Source organism: Salvelinus sp. IW2-2015, linkage group LG6.1, assembly GCF_002910315.2.
Source record: "Salvelinus sp. IW2-2015 linkage group LG6.1, ASM291031v2, whole genome shotgun sequence".
NCBI classification, from domain to species: Eukaryota; Metazoa; Chordata; class Actinopteri; order Salmoniformes; family Salmonidae; genus Salvelinus; species Salvelinus sp. IW2-2015.
The window spans coordinates 16,023,841-16,042,608 of NC_036845.1; the positions used below are offsets into that span (position 1 = coordinate 16,023,841).

An 18,768-nucleotide genomic window follows, 5' to 3' on the forward strand; every position below is an offset into this window, starting at 1 on the left:
GAGAACATTTGTCTCACAAATGACACAGTTCGCCACATTTCCTGTACCTCTTAACCCGATGATTGTTTTACAAAGATTTGCATACGGTGCTCCAACTGCCTGCATTGTCCACCACTGTTTCAATTTGCATATATGACTAGAGAAATGTAGTYCCTGGTAATTCCATCGTCTGACTCTACAGTACGTCCCCCTTGAATAGCAAAGGATTGCAGAGTGACAATRGAATTTGCATGACTATAACATCATCCTATCCTTCAAGTAGAATTCTAAAGCACAAAAATACTATAATGTAGCAGAATAATGTAGCTGTGTTTGTTGATGCAATTGAAAGKCATGCTGCCCGTCCGTCAAAATGACAGCTCTGACCACTGTCCCGCCCTCAGTAGTCAAAACCCCCTCCCTGTTCCACTGTAAAACCAATCAGGTMTGCGACCCTCAGATAGAGACCCACGTGCATGTACGTGCCTAGGACTGCAAATAAAGCCCTTTTTCAATCCAAAATCTTGCCAAGGTCCCAAATCCAGTCTGCTATCTCTACATGTGGACAATGAGATGCGTGGCTAGCCGTGGCGTGCATTTGTTTCGCCGTAACCTTCCTGTGTATCTGTCGGCGAAAGAGATTAATTGAACAGAAACAAATGATGTGTTAAGCTCGCAATTAATACCGGCATCAACATCATGATTAATTGGATCATCTATTGTGACTAAATCAAGTTTAACATGACCTGTTGCATAATTTAACGCCTTTCCCACAATGCCCTTTGGCTTTGTAGTGGGCTTTAACGACTCAGAGGAAAATAAAGGTCGCTATGCTACATGGGCACGGAAGGCTTTTTTCTATTTAATTAGCCACAACACACACACTCTTTCTCATTCAAGATTTATCCCATTTGTATTTACACACWACGGCCAATTAATCATGTATATTATGCACATTTACATGTGTATGCAAAAACAGAAAGATATTCACGTGATGCACACAAAGTTGGACTTGTAGGTGAGACACACTGCAATACTTCTTTCTTTGTTCATTCAATAGTACAATCTCAGGAAATGTATATAAACACACTAACCCAGCTACATGCATGCATGTTTTTAATTTTTAGAAATCAGAGACCATTCGCTCCTTCCTACGCGTTGACATCAGACATAACAACAACAGACTTTATTTTTGTCATTCCACRTTTGCTTCTTTGTTTGACAGGGCTCGGTGACCGACACAGATGAATGAAGGCTTACAACTGCTTTTAATAAACCCACACGAGTACTGCACCGTTGAGTAATGAAACAATGATTTATGTGAGATTGTGGGCTGACAGGATGAATCAGCCAARAACAACCGCAGACGGCTTTGTTTTGCTTGTTGTCTTCCTTAAACCAATTAATTAGTCTAACTAGGTGAYACGTTGGGTGAGTTGTCAATAGTAAACGGCRGCATTGTAATGTAGCATGGTGGGGGTTAAAAAATATCGGAAGGAAATACATTTAACCGATAAATAACATTGACACTGTCCATTAATAAAGCACCCCCTCCCTGTGTACTATTTTTGTGTACWAATTTTTCAGAAAGATTTGTTTGCTGTCACTGTCATCTGAGCTCATACCTCTGTTAATTTGCATAAAAGCATCCCAGAAACATATCCATGACTTTCATTGGATGTCAAACCGGCCAGCACATTAGCCAATGACACATGGTGATTCTGGTTTGGGATGAACAGAATGCAGCACCACGGTCCATGATTCCAATCCTTGGGATAAGGTTGTCAAATCAAATTGTATTGGTCACATACATGTGTTTAGCAGATGTTATTGCGTGTGTAGCGAAATGCTTGCGTTTCTAGCTCCAACAGTGCAGTAATATCTAACAGGTAGTATCTAACAATTTCACAACAATATGCACAATTTACTTGTATGGAAACCAATATCCATCCAAGCTTCTCATGGCAATCTCAGGTCAGTTCTCTTGAGCTGACTCCAAAGTGTCCTTTTCCTGTCTGCTGATTCAAGATCAGCTTATCAGTATAGACAGGAGGAAGGAAATAGAACCAGCTAAATAAATCCATACACTGTAGCAGTGGTGATGCTGTGTAGGCCATTCAAATAAAGAGCAGTAGCACAGGGAGACAGTCTATAGCACACTTACCCTTTACATACTGTGCAAGGAACATACTAGATCAAAACCTAGTCCTATATTACTGTATTCTACAACCATGATGAGGATAATAGGTAGACCTACAGTACGTAATATCGGAATGGAACATTGGTGTTCTTGATTGTTCTACTATCAGCTGACATGGAAGCAATAGACCCAAATACAGTAGAACTGTAGAAAACATCAGGTAGCATGCTCAGTTCTACCCAAGCCAAGATAAGTGTTTAGGAATTACTGGGCACAGAGACCTCTTCAGCCAACKATTTAACTGTGAGGAACTGCTGAGAGTGAACTCAAACCATAAAACAAAACATGGAGGACCGCTTGAATTAATCTGCATTGTACTAAGTATATGTTGCCCMTAACACACTATAGGGGGCAAATGTGTTGGAGTGCACYGAGTACAGTACAAAGTACATTTCACAGCACGGGATATATGGAGATAGATACAGGTGCTCTGAAACTTGCTTTGTTGTTTTCAAATGTGCTCTACTGTATTGTCTAGATAGCTTTGAAGCCCAGACTGAATCACATTGTTTCCCTTAAAACAAACGTGAAATCAGTGTGTATATCCAGGCTATTGTCTAGATAGTGTCTATTGGTAACAGTCAACTCTGTCAAATCAAATSAAATCGACTTTATAGTCGCATGCTTCGGAAACAACGTGTGTATACTAACAGTGAAATAAATGCTCACTAAAAGGCCCTTCCAACAATGCAGAATACAATAATGATAATGATAATAATCGCATCAAAAAAATAGTAAGCTGCAATAACATACATGCGTAGCCTATGTTTACTGTTCATTAAGAAGAAAGCATGTATTTCTATAAGCAACATTTCCTGCCTTAATCTCTTASTTCCCCYTCAAGGTTACAGATATCAAGCTGGATCTGGCTAAGGTAGAGATTAAGTGCTGCGGCACTAGCCCACCTTTCCTAACCCTTTCTGCACCTAGCCATTGACTCGAACCGTCCGACTCCCACCCTCTCCCTTCTCTAAATGCCACTTAAGCTATTACAACTTTTCCAGCCCGAGCACATCGTTGACCAGGGGGGCTGAGGACAAGAAGAGGGCGATGGGGAGGGACACTCTCAAAAGGCTAGCGGGGCACTGTCCTTGTTGTCAATGTCAGCTATATTTTAACAGCCTTTGATGCTTTCATCTGATGCGTTCAAAACCAACTTTAATATGTTGCTATACTTGTATTCTTCATAGTATGTCTTAAATCCTTATATTTGTTGTAAAAAAAACACATTAAGTTTGATTGTGATAAGGTTCAAATCAGATTCTATCAGACAAAAACAGAGTCCCAACAAACAAGACGTAAATTATTAGATGTTTTGACTACAGATTAAATAATTTAAATGTTGAACACTAGCTATAAGCAATAGTAAGACAGTAATAGTAACAGTCAGAAGGTAACTGGTAGTCCAACTCACGTGTTCCATCAGCTCCTTGATCATGCCGTTCCACTGRCCCTTGTCGTCCTGCGATCCGTACTTCCCATCAGGCACCAGGCGGATCTCGTAGGTGAAGCCCAGGATGCTGGCCAGCTCCTTGAGCAGGTCGATACAGAATCCCTCGAAACGGTCGTTGCCAACCAGCGCCTTGTCAGACTTCTTAAGCATGACATATGGCTCCTCCTGCGCAGACACAAAAAAATCTAATGGAAACCAGCGTTGAGGTCAGCTTTTTCCATTTGTTCTTCGGCACACGCACCTAATTGAGGCAAAGTGATCTGGGCTGATAAGTCGTTGTTGGGCTGATAAGTGCTGATAAGACAGGGAGACTCCGGTCCAATGTGTGGTTAGCTGCACTGTATGTTAAATATGGACGAGCGGAATGGTTTTCCTTGCATTAACAGAATGTACAGTGCATTCGGAAAGTATTCAGACCCTTTTACTTTTTCCACGTTGTGTTACGTTACAGGCTTAGTCTAAAATGTAATAAATAAATACTTTCCCTCCTCAATCTACACACAATACCCCAAAATGACAAAGCAAAATCATTTTTTAAATTTTACTACAAATTAATACCCTATTCAGACTCTTTGCTATGAGACTCGAAATTGAGCTCAGGTACATCCTGTTTCCATTAACTATCCTTGAGATGTTTCTTCAACTTGATTGGAGTCCAMCTGTGGTAAATTCAATTGATTGGACATGATTTGGAAAGGCACACACCTGTCTATATAAAGTCCCACAGTTGACAGTGCATGTCAGAGCAAAAAMCAAGCCATGAGGTCGAAGGAATTGCCTGTAGAGCTTGTGTCGAAGCACAGATATGGGGAAGGACACCAAAAAAAAGGTCTGCAGCATTGAAGGTCCCTACGAACACAGTGGCCTCCATCATTCTTAAATGGAAGAAGTTTGGAACCACCAATACTATTCCTAGAGCTGGCTTCCTGGCCAAACTGAGAAATCGGGGGAGAAGGGCCTTGGTCAGGGAGGTGACCAACAACCCGATGGTCACTCTAAAAGAGCTCCAGATCTCTGTGGAGATGGGAGAATCTTCCAGAAGKACAACCATCTCTGCAGCACTCCACCAATCAGGCTAGAGTGGCCAGACGGAAGCCACTCCTAGGTAAAAGGCACATGACAGCCCACTTGGCATGAATGCCAAGTGTTACGTCTGGAGGCAACCTGGCACCATCACTACAGGGAAGCATGGTGGTGGGAGCATCATGCTGTGGGGACGTTTTTCAGCGGCATGGACTGGGTGACTAGTCAGGATTGAGGGAAAGATGAACRGAGCAAACTACAKAGAGATCCTTGATGAAAACCTGCTCCAGAGCGCTCAAGACCTCAGACTGGACGAAGGTTCACCTTCCAACAGGACAACGACCCTAAGCACATAGCCAAGACAACGCAGGAGTGGCTTCGGGACAAGTCTCTGAATGTCCGCCTCCGGACTTGAACCAAATCAAACATCTCTGGAGAGACTTGAAAATAGCTGTGCAGCGATGCTCCCATCCAACCTGACAGAGCTTGAGAGGATCTGCAGAGAAGTGGGAGAAACTCCCCAAATTCAGATGTGCCAAGCTTGTAGCGTCATACCCAAGAAGACTCGAGGCTGTAGTCGCTGCCAAAGGTGCTTCAACAAAGTACTGAGTAAATCGTCTGAATACTTATTTAAATGTCCTATTTCGGCTTTTTATTGTTAATAACGTTGCTAACTTTTTAAAAACCTGTTTTTGCTTTGTCATTATGGGGTATTGTGTGTAGATTGATGAGGGGRAAAAAACWATTTAATACATTTTAGAAGAAGGCTGTAACGCAACAAAATGTGGAAAAAGTCAAGGGGTCTGAATACTTTCCAAATGCACTGTATGTCGACAGGAAAATCTAACTGATTCAAGTGACGGTTCTGCTGTGCAATCTGAGAAATGCACAGCATGCAATAGGAAGTCTCGTTGATGTACAATAGATGGTGAATCTAGGCACTCCAAAATAGCCTCTGCAGCCAGCCAACCTTCCCTGGCCATTCCCCCTCCCACATCCCTGCCTACTGCCCCTTGTAGACATTGTATACTACGGCGCGATGCAGTTTATGGTCAGAGAGCTAGCGGTCTTTACTGCCCTGTAATATTCTCCCTGGCTCCTCATAATATCAGGTTGAAGAAAAGCTTGATYAGGAATAGAATGCTTCAATGAAATGGACCATGCCTGAAATGTTGCTGTCTCCAGGTAATGCCTATTGCCTGCATGAACAATGACTAAACTCTCAAAKAAAGGATGGCGGATGGCTCGATATTTCCCTTTATTTAGTGTCTGCCASTATCTGTCTGCAAAATAGGGCCCATAGATATCCCACTGTGCATTTTATAAAGACATGGTTGTCCACTTCCTCATGGGCTATTTATTTATTGCTTCCRATGGTCAGACATACAATTAATGAAGTCTATTCATAAGCAGAGTAATTGATTCTCCAGTCAAGGTGACCTCTGCTTTTGTATTTCCATCGGCCACGTCTTTGTGTTACACAAAGCTGCTAGAAAAGCCGTTAAAGAGGGGGAAATAACCAGTCATAACACGGTTTACCACTCGGTCAGAAAAACGTGTGTTTCACAGGGTGGGGTTAGCTATGCTTATGGTGGCAAAGAAAGCGATTGATGTATATTATAAKAAAGCTGTGGGAAAATATGGAAATCACTGTTGTTTCAAATCATGTTGTCTTGATGGTAAATGCCTTGAAGGGAGGTCTTGGTGGAAGAATCAAAACACGTCTAACACCCCTGGTATAGCACATCCTAGTCTGACACTTAACAGGTGTCCTTTTCTACACCCAAAACACCATCTCAGGGACAGAAAATGTTCAAGTAAATAATTGGTTGCAATCCTAACATGTAGCTAGTTGGCCGTTTGCAATTAGGACGWTACCTTTAAATAAATGATAACCAAGGAATACTTGATAATAATGCATTTAGATAGAAAGCAAGAGCTTAGTGGGAAAACTTTGTTGAAGTTGTCCAATTATCTTGATCCAAAAGTTTGAATGTTGAGAGGGGAAGAAAAAAGTCATTACCATCTGTTTCTAGCCTTCCCAACTCTTTAAATTCCCCAAGGTTTGGACTCAAATCAAAGTGTTTAAACCAGTTTCACACTCTCTAACGCAGCATGGGTTTACATAAGAAAACGGGGAAGGAGATATGCAGACACAGTTGCAGGCAATGGAGTGAAAACAATTAATGCGAGAGCTGGGAAACACATTAAATATCTTAATCTCGTCGTGGAATGCGAGAAGTTATCGCCATAAAACTGTCAGACGTCTTATTCGCGGATCGCTGCGATCAGTTTGATGCAATGTCATTAAGCGCAGAATGGAGGGAAAAAAACACAGACACTGATATTATTGCTGCTGATGCTCTATTCTCATTCTGCTTTCACAATCTAAAAGTGTTGATTTCTAGAATACTCCTAAACCATCATACACTGTCAAAAGATGCAGGTGATCCATGCAAGTGGCTGATTTGGACCTAAACCTTGCTCCTGGATTGAAAAGCATGTCCAATGGGGAATTTCCATAGGAAATGTTTTTTAGTCCATGAATAGGCTTAATCTGGCTCAAAGAAACTGACCCTAAATCTTATTATTTTGTGTATTTATTTTTGGCTGCAGCTCTAAACAACACCTGTTTTTTGGTTCTATTTCTTGTCTTTGTGATTGAAGTTGCTACTCCCCATGGTTAGCACCAGAAGGCACTGATTATATCTCTTCTAAACCTCACTCGGTCATAATTACAGCCTTCCGCTCCAATCGAGGCTTAATGAGAGTGTTTATCATTGTTGATAACTTGTGTGTCCGTCCAGAATAAGCTCGTGGGGGATGTTCATTGTCAGCACCTCGGTGATAGCTCCACAAAGACCCTCTAACCTCCCAGTTCACAGGCGTATGAATACACAATAGACGATCTGCGAATGAATGTGGAAAGCTGGTGGGAGAGAACACTTGTTTATTTCCTAACATGTAATTAATGGATATTTTATAGACTGGTCCAGTGTGGCTCCCTGTCTTCTTCTCTACAGGCTCCTTGCACTGCTAGTGCCTCACATCCCCATGGTGATCTTAATGTGACATAATGATGCTCTACAGTACATCCCTAGACAATCCAAACTGGATTCAGATTGGCGAAGTAAATTCCAGGTGGTGTTCAGTTAATTCACTGTGATTAATTTGACAGATATCTCTGATTTCCCCGTCTGAGTGGTGGTAGCGGAGAGGGCCTCAATGCCAAACATGCTTTTTCAACCTTATAACATGGACCATGTTTAAAGATGTTATTTTTCCAAATGTAAATTATACATAACTCGCAAGGGAWAATTGGTTTCCCTGTAAAATAGTGAATAATAAGACACTGATATATAAAGTACCATCTCCTAAGGTAATGTTTTGAGTAGCTTGTCAAGCAGAAAAGCTCAAATCTCAGAGAGAGAGAGAGAGCTTTCACGAAGGGCTGATCAAAGTCAGCTAACCTACCAGGATGGTGGTGATGACCAGGGAACGGTTGGCCAGTGAGTCTGTGATGTTCATCCCTTTCCGCTTGGGTAACTCGGTGATGTTGAGACCTCCGGACGCACTCCACTTCCCCACCTGTGGGAAGATGAAAAGCGTGTAAGAGTTCGACTTCACCTTTCTACTGCGGCAACTCATGACCCTGACTTCCCACAAGCCTTGCTGCAATAGCGCCCACCGGGACACATTTCCATTAGCTGATTGGCTGTGTCACCTCTGGACACACTATACGCCATGAGGTTATTGGGAGAGGTGGTGGTGGGATGTGGAGGCAGGTTCTAAATGAATTGACATTGTAGGAGAGAGAAGTCTARGAAATCAAATCGTTCTGTTGGRAATGATGGAATTATGATGGATATGTTTCACTTCGTCCTGGTGTTACGGTTTTGTACATAAATAATATGCAAAAATKTGAAATTTGTCTAAAATGTAATCGAATTTAAACAACATTAATTCAGTAGTAGTCTCTAAGATTAACACGAAAACATTGTGTTGTGTTCTGCAACTTTAGCGTATCAAAAGATATCAGACTCTCCAAACTGTCACCTGTCACCCCTTCTGTTGGCCTTGTTCTAAAAATACCAATACCTTGTGAATATCATAGCTTCTGAATAGTTGAAATGAAGAGGGAGCACAGCCTTGTCGAACTCCTACAACAAACATTMTTTTCACTTGCAACGCTTCTCTGATAACAAACACAATAGGTAATTGGAGCACTTTTCTGAATGTAGGAAAAGAAGATGGGTTGTTAGTTTCTGTGTAGTATGTGTGAGAGAAAAGTGGGAGAGCAATCAAATATAATTTCCTGATCAATGTCTTCCATTTAGGCTTCATAATCTACTCCTTTCAGTGGTTAAAACACATACAGAAACCAGAGCATTAAAAATAGCAAACTAGATAAGCATCCTAGCGCAATTATCATATGGTTATTTCAGGTCTGGTATCTTTGCAGTTTTGTGCCCTTAGGAACGTAGCAAAACACWAATCCTACAATTCATTTTGAAAAGAAAGACCAGCATGGGGTTGTCTCTGCAATGGAAATATAAAAGCTTGATAATGCTGGCAGAGAAGTTCTGCTCTGAGTAATCTCACGAAGATAAATACCAAAAGATCAGAGCAAATACAAGGAGTTGCACTAGAGTAGCGCCTTCTGGGCAAAAAAAAGCCCCTTCCATACTGTCGTGACAACTCTGGAACATATCATTACCAGAAAAATAGTCAGTCCTGTAGACTGTCGGCAACGATCTAATTTTGCATGTCTACTTCGCAGTCACTCGCTTTCCCTACTCTCCTCCTTCCCATCCTCTTCTCTTTCTCCTTCATGCGTAACTACCAAAGTGCCATTTAATATTCACAGGGCTGGCTGGCACTCGAGGTGGATCCGTTTAAAAGGTACACAAACGCGCTGCATCGCAGCCAGCGTGAAAAACACCTGATAAAGTCCTTCTGTCTGATCCACTGAGGAGCATATGCTCGAATTTGAAAAGCATATTAGTTACAGCTTGTGTGAAACAGTCCCCCCAAAAAGGACTATGCAACTGAAGAGAAGAGCTGCTTTAAAAAATACCCATGTCTTCCACTCTGCATGCCAGCCTAGTCTTACTAATTGTGGCCAATTAACTCAATTCATTAAATGTGTATAGCCAATGAAGCAATTCAGAAGTTATTTACTCGTGCCACTACAGGGAAAAGAGAGCTTCTGACTTTTTTTCTTCCCTCTTTTATTTTAATGTCAGTGAATTTTCCACTCCGACTGGAAACCTCTCCTAATTCCAGTATGAGCTCAAACTCGGGCTAATATTCAATTAGGGCAGATTAGGCCTAAAAGTCGCTATCTTTACTGGCTRGAACAGTTAGCAAAAGCCGATTCCACAGATATAAAGAGACAAAATCCTGCAATCCATTGAGTACTGTGGGATAAGTAACAAGCTTGAGACCAGGGATGTAGAAAAACACAGTAGGCCTATATAGCATGTATTTCATGCTGGTTTTAGCACACTAAAGATGTGCAAATAGAACAGTAGACCCAGCACAGCAGAAGAATGAGATACGGAAATAGYTTGGCGCATTGTGGTTGTTCCAGCCTGGAGCTGCAGTGATATTCTGAGCTGACATGTCCTAGCTATTATACAGGCTCATACAGGCTCTGCCATACGGGAGYGCTTGAGGAAGTCATAATGGCACTTATCTCAAGTTAATGTTTCCATAATGCATGACTAACCCATATCACCACAAAGCAGTTATAGTCCGCAGGGTGCTACTCTGCCTTTTAAAATAACACAGGAAGTTATTATTATCCTTCTTCATTACCAACTTTTGACTTTATTTTGTGGGTTAAACAGTGAGGTTTATACACCTCATTAGCAAACTGCATTTCGGGCAACAACTCGAATTACCATTTGAGACTTGCAATTAACACTTTAATGTCTTCCCTCATCCAATTTGCTTTATGAGCCATTAACGTATGCTTATGTTTGAACAGCCCATTGGCTTCCTTGTTAGGAGGTAAATGATACTGTCAATTGGAGACCGTTGTGCATTATTTGTTCCATATTAAAGAAGAAAACTGGAATGGATTTCAGATTTTCACTCGAGACGATTTAACAGGGGATATGCAAAACAAATGTTATGTCCTAAGAGAGAAAGAGAGTATAGTATATTGTGGAGATGATAAATAAATCTGTGTAGGTGTAAAATCACCTGGGGTTATTGTTGTATTTTTTGTTGTTGTATGTATTTTACATTTCCATTCATGTCTTATGTCCTCAGACTGAGTGAAAAGCGAAACTATTACGTAACACTAAACTTCTTTAAAGTGTGGTTAGTTTGATAGTTGAAAACATTGTGGTCGGGAATGAGGTGTGTTACCTTCTCCAGGCCCTCCTCTTTCAGGCTGATGATRTCCAGGTCAAAGTCTGTGCGGAGGCCACTGGTCCTGTTGAACGACAGCCTCCCCGTCAGGCCTTCCCAGTGAGACTGCAGAGAAATACACACGACCGCAAATTAACACTCATTCATTAAAGCATGTGAGTACGCACACATGTAAAAACAAACACCGAGGCCACACACACATACACACACACACACACACACACCGGGCTGCATTTCATTTTTAATTACATTTCACATCCCAACGCCTCAGACACATTTTCTCCCAGACCACAGTGTTAATTAAAGACCATGTCCTTCACTTGTTTCCACACAAGGGAGAAAAAAAACACATAACTGCCCATCATTATGATCGACTGATATTCCCCCCTCCCTCCCTCCCACCAGAGCCCTCCTCCTGTTTCTCCGCGCTCACAGAGATGTGTCTGTTACCCCTGGCAATGATRGAGCTACTGATGAAGCTATGGAGCTAACACATTCCCCTCACTTATACTCTGGGCTCTGGCCTTGTGATGTTCGGTACACTAGGTGCCGTGTCACAATGGCATCATGTTCTACAGCCTTAATCTGACTATTCTGAGTCAGTCATCACACACTCTCTTGTGAAATGAAACAAGAGCTGATTATACGACTCGCCTGTTTCAAACAGTCTTACTGTGAACAGTGCACAGAAGGGCGCACCAGTTTCCCTTTTCAGTAAAAATAGGACACAATGACTCACTGTGAGTTTTGCCATCTGTAAATAGGTTATGAATACAGGGAATTTAGCTGGAGAGATTACATTAACACAGCTTTGAGTAGTTCATTACTTTGAGACACTATCCATGAATAAGAKATTTACCCAGATAACATTGCTTCTGTCTGTAAAATGTATGTTCCGTGATTACACAAAGTTTCCTTCTTCTCCAAATGTAATTGCATTTGTCGAATGGATTCCGAGACAAACAGTACGGCATCCACAATCTCCTAATAYGGACGCCGCACACAAGATCAAACATCAACATCAAATGAAAACAAAACGCTCAGCATCACCTCTTTGATGAAGTTCATAAAGCGTCCGCCGAACCTCCATGGYTTGTGGCGGTGGCACTGCAGCGAGTTGACCGTCATCTGTGGTGCGTGCTGGTAGGAGACGGACACGATGTGGACCGCGTCGTACGTCAGAGCAGCATCTGTCTGGAATAAATGGGGACATTATTTCAGCTGACGGCTGTGGACAAGGGGAGTCCACTCCCTTTGCACCAGTAGCAGCAAAAGTGTTTGAGAGAAAGCTAACAAAGGGAAATCAAAGTGCTCAGACGTTTCTTATTTTCCAGATAGCATGCCCCAGAAAGTGAGCTCAATTCCTTTTGTAAATATGTATATGAAGCTTTCCAGGCGAGTAAGACGAAATTAAAGGCAGCCTACCTTGATGTTTGTGTCACCTAGATTCTATCTCTTACGGAGTTCCGGGAGCAATTAAAAGTGCATACTACACGAAGCGAGCGCACTCCTTTCCATAAAACCCCTCCTTCTCCATACAGAAATAATGAGACCTGTGAGAGTGCCGTGTATCTGAACCCCAGTCAAATCCATTAATAGATAAACAAACAGTGAGGGATTGCAACAATCTAATATTCATATTGAATATACCACRCGCATGTATAACTCTTTATCTTCCATTAGCGACGCTCGCTTATTAAGTTAGAGCGTAAAAGGAGGCTTTATTGGAATATCAGGGATGGGATTTGCGATTATTGGATTTAGACCATTGTGATGGGATTTGAGAATGATTTTGAGCTCCCCTGAATACATTGAATGAATTAGTTCAGAATTTAGTAGACTGTGAACATCCTGCTTCCAAGCGCTTCTTATCTGACTTCATGATGATAATAGGTCCCAAAAGTATCACCATTGTCATTATTATTAGCATCATTGGTGGTACATAGCAGTAGTAGTAATAGTAGTAATACTGTTACTAAGTGGTAATATAGTGGTAATACGACAGATTGGAATATAATGTTCTATGCATGTTCTTCAGAAATGTTGTTAATGACATACAATTTTGAGAGCAGGGCTGGTGAAAGACAATTATGAGAGCATGGCTGGTATATAGATATCAATATGATGTCTTTCATGCTGATTTTAGCATACTATCAGCCTCAGAGTTCCACAACAGAAGACCAAAAGCATACCGTCATGATCCCCTCCAGGAGACCCGAGTCGGGCTTGGGAGGTATCTGCCTCTCTTGGGACCACTTCTCAACGATGGACGCCACCTGAGGGTTGTCCACGTTGAGGATGCGGAAGCCGGTCATGTTGACGCCACAGAAACGGTAGGGCTCCAGGTCGATAGCCATGAGGTCCTTCAGAAAGAGAGGGATGAAACAAAGAGTAGATGATCTTGTTTAGCTTCGGACGGCTGGGATTGGGGCCTCGTTGTTACTGTTCGAGAAGAGAGGATAGAGAGGGGGGTAAATGGGAGATGTATTAAAGTGAAAGAAAGGATTGAGCTTTGAGCCGTCTGGAGGATAAGGGTATGGTGTTTCAAGTGTAGTGTGTGCCTCAGTCAATGAAGCCAAACACAAGGTGTTGGTGTCAGTCTCTCTCAGTGTGGTTAAAGCCATTCACTAATCCTCATTCACAAAGGCATTTTGGTATGGTACAGTAGGTAGGTTCACTTAAACTACTAGATGGAAACCATGTTGAATGTTTGACCTTAACATGGCATTTCAAATTGMCTTCCTCCAATGTAATTCAACCTGAACCTTCATGATTATACCCAACCCCAACTGCAAGTATAAACAAAACCCTTTAATGCGAATTACCATGATACAGAGGGACCAGGTAAAACTGTGCTTTGACTCCTTTATCATGTCTCAAAGCTTTGTGTTGGCTGGTTGTTGTGCAGAAGTAAAACCTGAAGGCATGACCTTTTACCCTGTGTTCTGCCGCTGTGGCTCATCCTAAATATTCCCTGAGTAAATGAGGCAGACGACGTTCATCGCCTAAAAGGGGAACCACTTCATCTGCTGGATCCAATTAATAATGCAGCCGCTACAGTCCCTCCGCAACCCATAAGCAAACACAGATTTCTCTGAGCAACTGTAATTTCTAGGGCAGCCATCCCGGCTCAAGTGTGAAGTCACATGTCGACACATATCATGTTGGAATGTGCCACGGGGCCTCGGAAAAGACATTTGCAGGAACATAATAGATATTTCATTAGCACCCTGTGGTGTTAGTGCTGGGGGAACGGGAGCGTGTAAGACACACGCTGAAGACCGCTTGCCTCCAGATACAGAATTTTTTTATTTTTTTCTCTCCACAAGCAGTAGGGTTCATATGGCACAATTTTTAAAAAGTCCCTGTCGTACTAAATGCCATTTGTGGGAAACCATTTTCTTCAGGTTATGTGCACCAGGTTTATTGCGAAGCATACAAGTTCCTTAAAAATAATGTTTTGACAAGAAATTGTGATGTTGTAAATTATTTTATAACTCAAGCACACATTCAAACAGCCATTCGAAGACTGTGAGTTGTTGAGGGCAATGTCAACCATTGCAAAGTATAAAATACCATCAGGTAATGGATTCAAACTAAACATGCACCATTTATGAGAGTTGCAGTAATCTTTGAATTCAATTACTTGACTGGGAAAATTCTGCATTTGTCAATCAACATTAGACTATATACAGTACCACACATTCTGTGCCTCTGTACCGTCAAAATGCTCCATATCACTGACAATACACTAATGCAGGAAGGTGGGAAACATAAAGTTCTCAGCACAGATTCTTGGAGATAACCCTGTAGGGTGTAAAGGGCTGAAGCCATGACAGCCTCATTTCAGAGGACAAGGCTGCTGCTATATTACCCTGCTGCCAATCTGGTATTACCTGTTCACGCTCTAATCATTTGGTGTTCCCCTCACCCAGGATGATAAACATGAACATTATCACTGAATATTATCGAGGGGAATATTGTTGCCCTATATGCCATAGATGTATTCATCATTTCAGGTATAATCAGGCAGGTATAATCTTTGAAATGGCATGACCGTCAGTATGACAGTGTATTACTGCTCTAGATGGATCTAGCGGTCCCATATCATTCCATTAATAAATCCTATGTTTTGAGAAATGTAAAATAGATCAACTAAAATGTGTGTCTGTATATTTTATATCATATCAGATGTACTCAACCATCAATAACTCAACCAGTTTCTCTCCTGCTTGGTTGAGACCTATACAGTGTGACAGGGACAGCTTTGGGTACTGTTAAAATGTTTGTTGTGATAGGCCTACACAAATGACGACGCACGGCAGAACAATGCCAAGATGACACGTGACATGCCTGGCCCTGTATGCCACATTGTATTATCACAACAGACTGGCCAAGTCCATCATGCTAGGGTCTGTCTAGCCCCCATCCTCCTGATCCCCAGTATGAGTGAGTGTTTGCGAGCGTGTGAGTGTGTGAGAGAGATAGAGACAGATAGCGAGAGAGAGAGAGAAATAAAGAGAGTTCTGTCCAATAGGAACACATACAGCACCATCAACACCATCACCATGGGGACCACTGTATTAATCCTGCCCTGTCCTTTTGTCACCAGACAGAAAGATTAAATCTGTGCTGCCCAGCCTTGTACTCTACTGGGAGCAGTGAACAGACTGGGCACAGRACACAATAACACACCCGAGGGAGGTCGTCGCCTCCTAGTAATGTGTTTCTGTATTGTGAGTTAGTGTTTCTGACGTCCTCCAATTTCAATATGGCAGTAGRGGATATTCAAGGTGGAACTGTGAATAGTTTGTTGATGAAAGGACACAGAATGTGCATATACAGTATAACCCTTGAACAAAATGTCCTGAGCCAAAGTCTTACTCAAATTGTGGTGTGACTCCAAAGAAATGTAAATGKAAAACACCTGTGCTTATTCTGAACAAAATGACATGTAGCTTAAAAGGGGCCATTAGACTACAGCACTGAAAAGGGTGGAAAGGACACTGCTGCACTACCTGAAAGCTGTTTGTGCATGTTCTACAGTCAAAACACTGACGTGTTAGTGTTCMTTCAATATGTCTCACAATGGGGGATAATGTCCAAAATAATCTGACATATTACACAATAGGCCTAATCAGTAATCTACCTTCCCTCAAGATTTATTGTAGGTTATCTGCATGAATATGTTTCCTCTATCAAACTCTCAAGCAACATTCTCCATCATCTACTTCCAATCTGTTGCCTTTGTGCTACCTTTTCAAAGACTTCTGTTGACTTTAACGGCGAGAGAAGTGTTTACAGGTGGCAAATTATTGAAGACTCCATTACGCTGCCAGTTAGTCAAACCAAATTGGTATTGTGGACCGGATCCAAACCCCCATCGGCAATTAAGCAGCATTCATCAAAGAAAATCTAATGGTGGGGAGATGGGGAAAAATGTGACTCAATTTGCATTAGCAAGCAATGTAAATTACCAGAGTGGTGAAGATAGTGGTAGTACTCTGTCATCATTCCCATCGTCTGGGCCTGTAGGGGGGGGGGGGGGGGGGGTTGGAGAGACAAGACAATGAAGAAGGTCACTGTGTCACGCTGGGGTAATTTGCAATCAATATCCACAGTCAAAACAAACAATGGCAAACAAACGGCGAACGCCATTGATGCTGTTTAGGAGCAATGGAAAGCCACAGGTCTTAATGAGTGTATTGACCATCGCTGTGTGTCGTCGTTGCCAAGTTCGTGATGCTGTTTTTGTTGAAAATATGGCGCAAATGTGACCCTTGGATAATAAAGTAAAAGCAAGTTGTGATTCCACGCTGCCTGAGGGCTTTTTCAACACCATGCATTTAAAGGGTTTGCAATTGCTCTGATCACGGGACTCCCTCCCTGGAGAAAGGAGGCCTTCAATCAAAGAATTGAGCAGTAATCTGTTCCTCCTATTGCACCATCCCCATATCACGACCACCACTTATTTCACTCAATCTACATTCGAATGTTCTACGTTCCCATGGCGGCAGTACTTCCTGTTTAATTGTACCATCTGTTGTGAAGAATACCCAAGGTAATGCAAATAAGTTGCTGTGTTTTTTGGAAGTGGAAGTCTCTTCTCCATTTAACGCACCTACCGACTACAAATACAATTTATGACACTATCAATACTATAAGATGTCAGAAAATAAAAAATATTTCCAACGCATGACATTATTGTTGGATGAATGCCAGCCTATGGAAATTATAGCGCCCAAATTAAATGTTCATTAAATGGCTGGGAGTATAAAGAGCGTATGATTTTTAAAATATATAACCTGCAACTTTCAAAGTCACATTAAGATGTGTGCGTTTTGGGTCCCTCGCCTGACTCTACTACATCCTCATCAACCTCATTTCATTGGCCTCCATCTGTCCCTCTCTCCCCCGGTGGCCAAACCACTTAAAGAAACGTGACAAAAAGTGCTTCTGGGATGGAACCGTCGCTAAAGGGTCATCGCTTTTTAAGAGACACCTGGGATATAGCTCTGGGACAGGTCCAGACAGAAGGTCTGGTCCTGCCATGTTTTCCATGTATTTTCTCTACACCTGGAGGGGGGATATGAACTGACGAGGGGAGGTTGCTTTAAGGTGAGAACAGCAGACAGGCTGCAGAGTGCAGACAGATAGGTATAAAGCAGGGCATTGTGGGGAGGCCAGGGACTATCAGCAAACTCCATATTAAAGTTCAAACGTAGTGTTATACATGTCTAATTTTAAAGAGGGTTTAAAAATACAAGATACATTTTTGACGTAAACCTCCATTACCCTAACTAGAGTTGCTGAACATCTCTTCGTCCTCAGAAGAGTCATATCTAACAGAAGGGGTATGACGTATAAGGCCAGCAATCTTTTGAATATATTATTCTGTTTCAACCATCAACACATTTTTATAACATCAAACGTAAACTGAACTACTTATGTTAAAATGAATTTGGATTACATTCTGTATCCTCACCACATACTGTAAGCGACAAATCTGTGATGGTTTATATTTAGCAGTTTATTGTTCTGATATGCATCTGTAACCACTGTATGCAGATTACAGCGGAAGATACATGAGCCAAATTCAGCAATTTTCATCAGAAACCACAGTATGTGCTTCAATATCAATATTAAAATCAACAAAGAGTGGTCCTGCTGTGTGGGTCAGAACATCACATAACAGCATTTCATCTGTAGTGTAAAAGACAATAAATATCATGGCAAAATAAGCACAGCAAAACACATAATATTGGCTTTGAAAAACAGATATACATTACTCAGTTTTGACACTGTTGCAATAATGTTTTCCAAAAAGTTTCAGAATGACTCAAAGCAGAACAATTTTTTTGTAAGACAACTTTATAATAATATAAGACCAATTCCAGAATGTACAGTTGAAGTCGGAAATGTACACACACTTAGGTTGGAGTCATTAAAACTAGTTTTTCAACCACTCCACAAATTTCTTGTTAACAAACTATAGTTTTGGCAAGTCGGGCAGGACATCTACTTTCTGCATGACACAAGTAATTTTTCCAACAATTGTATGCAGACAGATTATTTCACTTCACTGTATCACAATTCTAGTGGGTCAGAGGTTTACATCCACTAAGTTGACTGTGCCTTTAAACAGTTTGGAAAATTACAGAAAAGGATGWCACGGCTTTAGAAGCTTCTGATAGGCTAATTGACATAATTTGTGTCAATTGGAGGTGCACCT

General features: G+C 41.6%; 1 protein-coding gene across 1 annotated transcript in view; it reads right to left on the bottom strand.

The window, feature by feature from the left end:
* LOC111965204 (glutamate receptor ionotropic, kainate 3-like) overlaps positions 1-18,768 on the bottom strand; it is a 108,288-nt gene that overhangs the window by 24,716 nt on the left and 64,804 nt on the right. The window contains 7 exon segments of the mRNA XM_070444036.1: positions 3,594-3,797; positions 8,130-8,243; positions 11,034-11,141; positions 12,087-12,230; positions 13,229-13,399; positions 16,514-16,526; positions 16,528-16,565. Coding sequence (XP_070300137.1) covers positions 3,594-3,797; positions 8,130-8,243; positions 11,034-11,141; positions 12,087-12,230; positions 13,229-13,399; positions 16,514-16,526; positions 16,528-16,565 — 792 coding nt within the window.